The sequence below is a fragment of the Octodon degus genome, unplaced genomic scaffold (genome assembly GCF_000260255.1).
Source record: "Octodon degus isolate 3935 unplaced genomic scaffold, OctDeg1.0 scaffold00048, whole genome shotgun sequence".
Classification (NCBI taxonomy): Eukaryota; Metazoa; Chordata; class Mammalia; order Rodentia; family Octodontidae; genus Octodon; species Octodon degus.
Genome location: NW_004524624.1, coordinates 9,235,723 through 9,237,525, shown reverse-complemented (window position 1 = coordinate 9,237,525; position 1,803 = coordinate 9,235,723). Strand labels below are relative to the sequence as shown.

Here is a 1,803-nt window from a genome sequence, read left to right as displayed (position 1 = left end):
TTTTTATTTATTACATTTATTTATTGTGTGTGTGTGTGGCCAGCTCAGCCCACCAGGGGGCGGGGCTGGCTGGCATGTGGTGCTGGGGATCGAACCGTGGTCCCTGTGCTTTGCCAAGCTTGATTCAAGTAGGTGCTTTAGACCACTGAGCCATCTCTCCAGCCCCTCTTTTTCTTTCTTAAGATAGGGTCTCACTATGTAGTTCAAGCTGACCTTGAACTCACTATGTAGCACAGGCTGGCCTTGAATTCACAGCAGTCCTCCTACTTTATTTAGCCTCCCCAGTTCTTCAATTACAGGTATGTGCCACCACATCCAGCCTGGACGTGGGCAACATAATGAGGCCCTCTCAAGACGAAAAGAAAAGCAAGAGAATCATGATTAATACAGCTTTTCTGGGGTCCAAGAAGTAAGAAAATAGAATGGAGCCAAAGACTATAAAGTTTGAATTAAATTATTATCAAGATGCTAGCTTTTAGTAAGGCTTTTCTTTGGAATTAATGTTGGAAACTGTTTAGACCACACATACACACCTGTCATACTGCTTTATAATCCGTCCTAGGTTTTCATCTTCTTCCCTATTTGCTTGCTCATTCATTCACTAGATTACTACTTTAACTTTGAAAAGCTTATAGCTTTCTGGAAATAAAATCCACCCTTAAAAACTGACCCTGGGGGGCCGGGGAGATGGCTCAGTGGAATAAGCACTTCCCTGGCAAGTGCAAGACCTGAGTTCAATCCCTGGTTCCACAAAAAAAAAAAAAAAACCAAAAAACTGACTCTGTAATTATCTTCAAAGATTTTGAAAGTGTGTTGGAAGTAATTTTATTAGGATAAATAAAATTATGCAATCTCTTTGAAATTAATGGTCCTCTTTTGTACGGATTGACATGTTTTAAAGTGATCTTGAACAGTCTCTGATAAATGTATATCTGTCTGAGTCAGACTTTAGATGATTCTGTGATTAGATTTGTATTAAATATGCTTTTTTGTTATTCTGTCTCATCAGGTATACAATGTTTATATGGCAGGGAGGCAGCTGTGTTCTAAGCGGTACCGAGAGTTTGCCATCCTGCACCAGAACCTAAAAAGAGAGTTTGCCAACTTTACGTTTCCTCGGCTTCCAGGAAAGTGGCCATTCTCATTATCAGAACAACAATTAGATGCCCGACGTCGAGGCTTGGAAGAATATCTAGAAAGAGGTAAGCCAGCCAGTTAAACTCTCCAATCCTGTGTAACCATATGTTCCAGATACTATAGAATGACTCCTGAACCACATAGCTGTGTTTTCTAAAACTTGGTAAGGGCCAGCCAGATAGCTCAGTGGACTAAAGCGCCTGTTTTGGCAGAACACAGTGGCCGGGGTTCGAACTCTGGTGTGCCATGCCAGCCCCATCCCTGGGGTGCACTGAGACAGAGATTGAGACTGGGTATGGTGGCGCTTGCCTGTAATCCCAGAGTTTGGGAGGCTGAAAACAGGAGAATCACTGCAAGTCCAATCTACATAGTAAGACCTTGTACACCCTGTCCTAAATTCTTTTTAAAAAATAAATAAAACTTAGTAATGAAAAGTAAGTCAAGTTTCTGACTATAACAATTAAATGACCTGGACTTTGAAGGCCAGATTGAGATGTCTTAGTGATTAGAATATTGTTTTATTGACTTGCTGAACACTAAACAGCAGAAAAATGAATTTTTTTTAAATTTTATTCATTTATGTGTGTGTGTGTGTGTGTGTGTGTGTGTGTGGCCTGCTCAGCCCACCAGGGGGCGGGGCTGGCTGGCATGTGGTGCTGGGGGATT

General features: G+C 41.6%; 1 protein-coding gene across 3 annotated transcripts in view; it reads left to right on the top strand.

Moving 5' to 3' along the window:
* The window catches only part of Snx27 (sorting nexin family member 27), a 97,709-nt gene that overhangs the window by 46,633 nt on the left and 49,273 nt on the right, over window positions 1-1,803 (top strand). For all 3 annotated transcript variants that reach the window (XM_004632353.3, XM_004632352.3, XM_023716469.1), the window contains exon 3: window positions 1,010-1,202. In XM_004632353.3, the coding sequence (XP_004632410.1) occupies window positions 1,010-1,202 (193 nt within the window). The remainder of the gene's footprint in view (window positions 1-1,009; window positions 1,203-1,803) is intronic.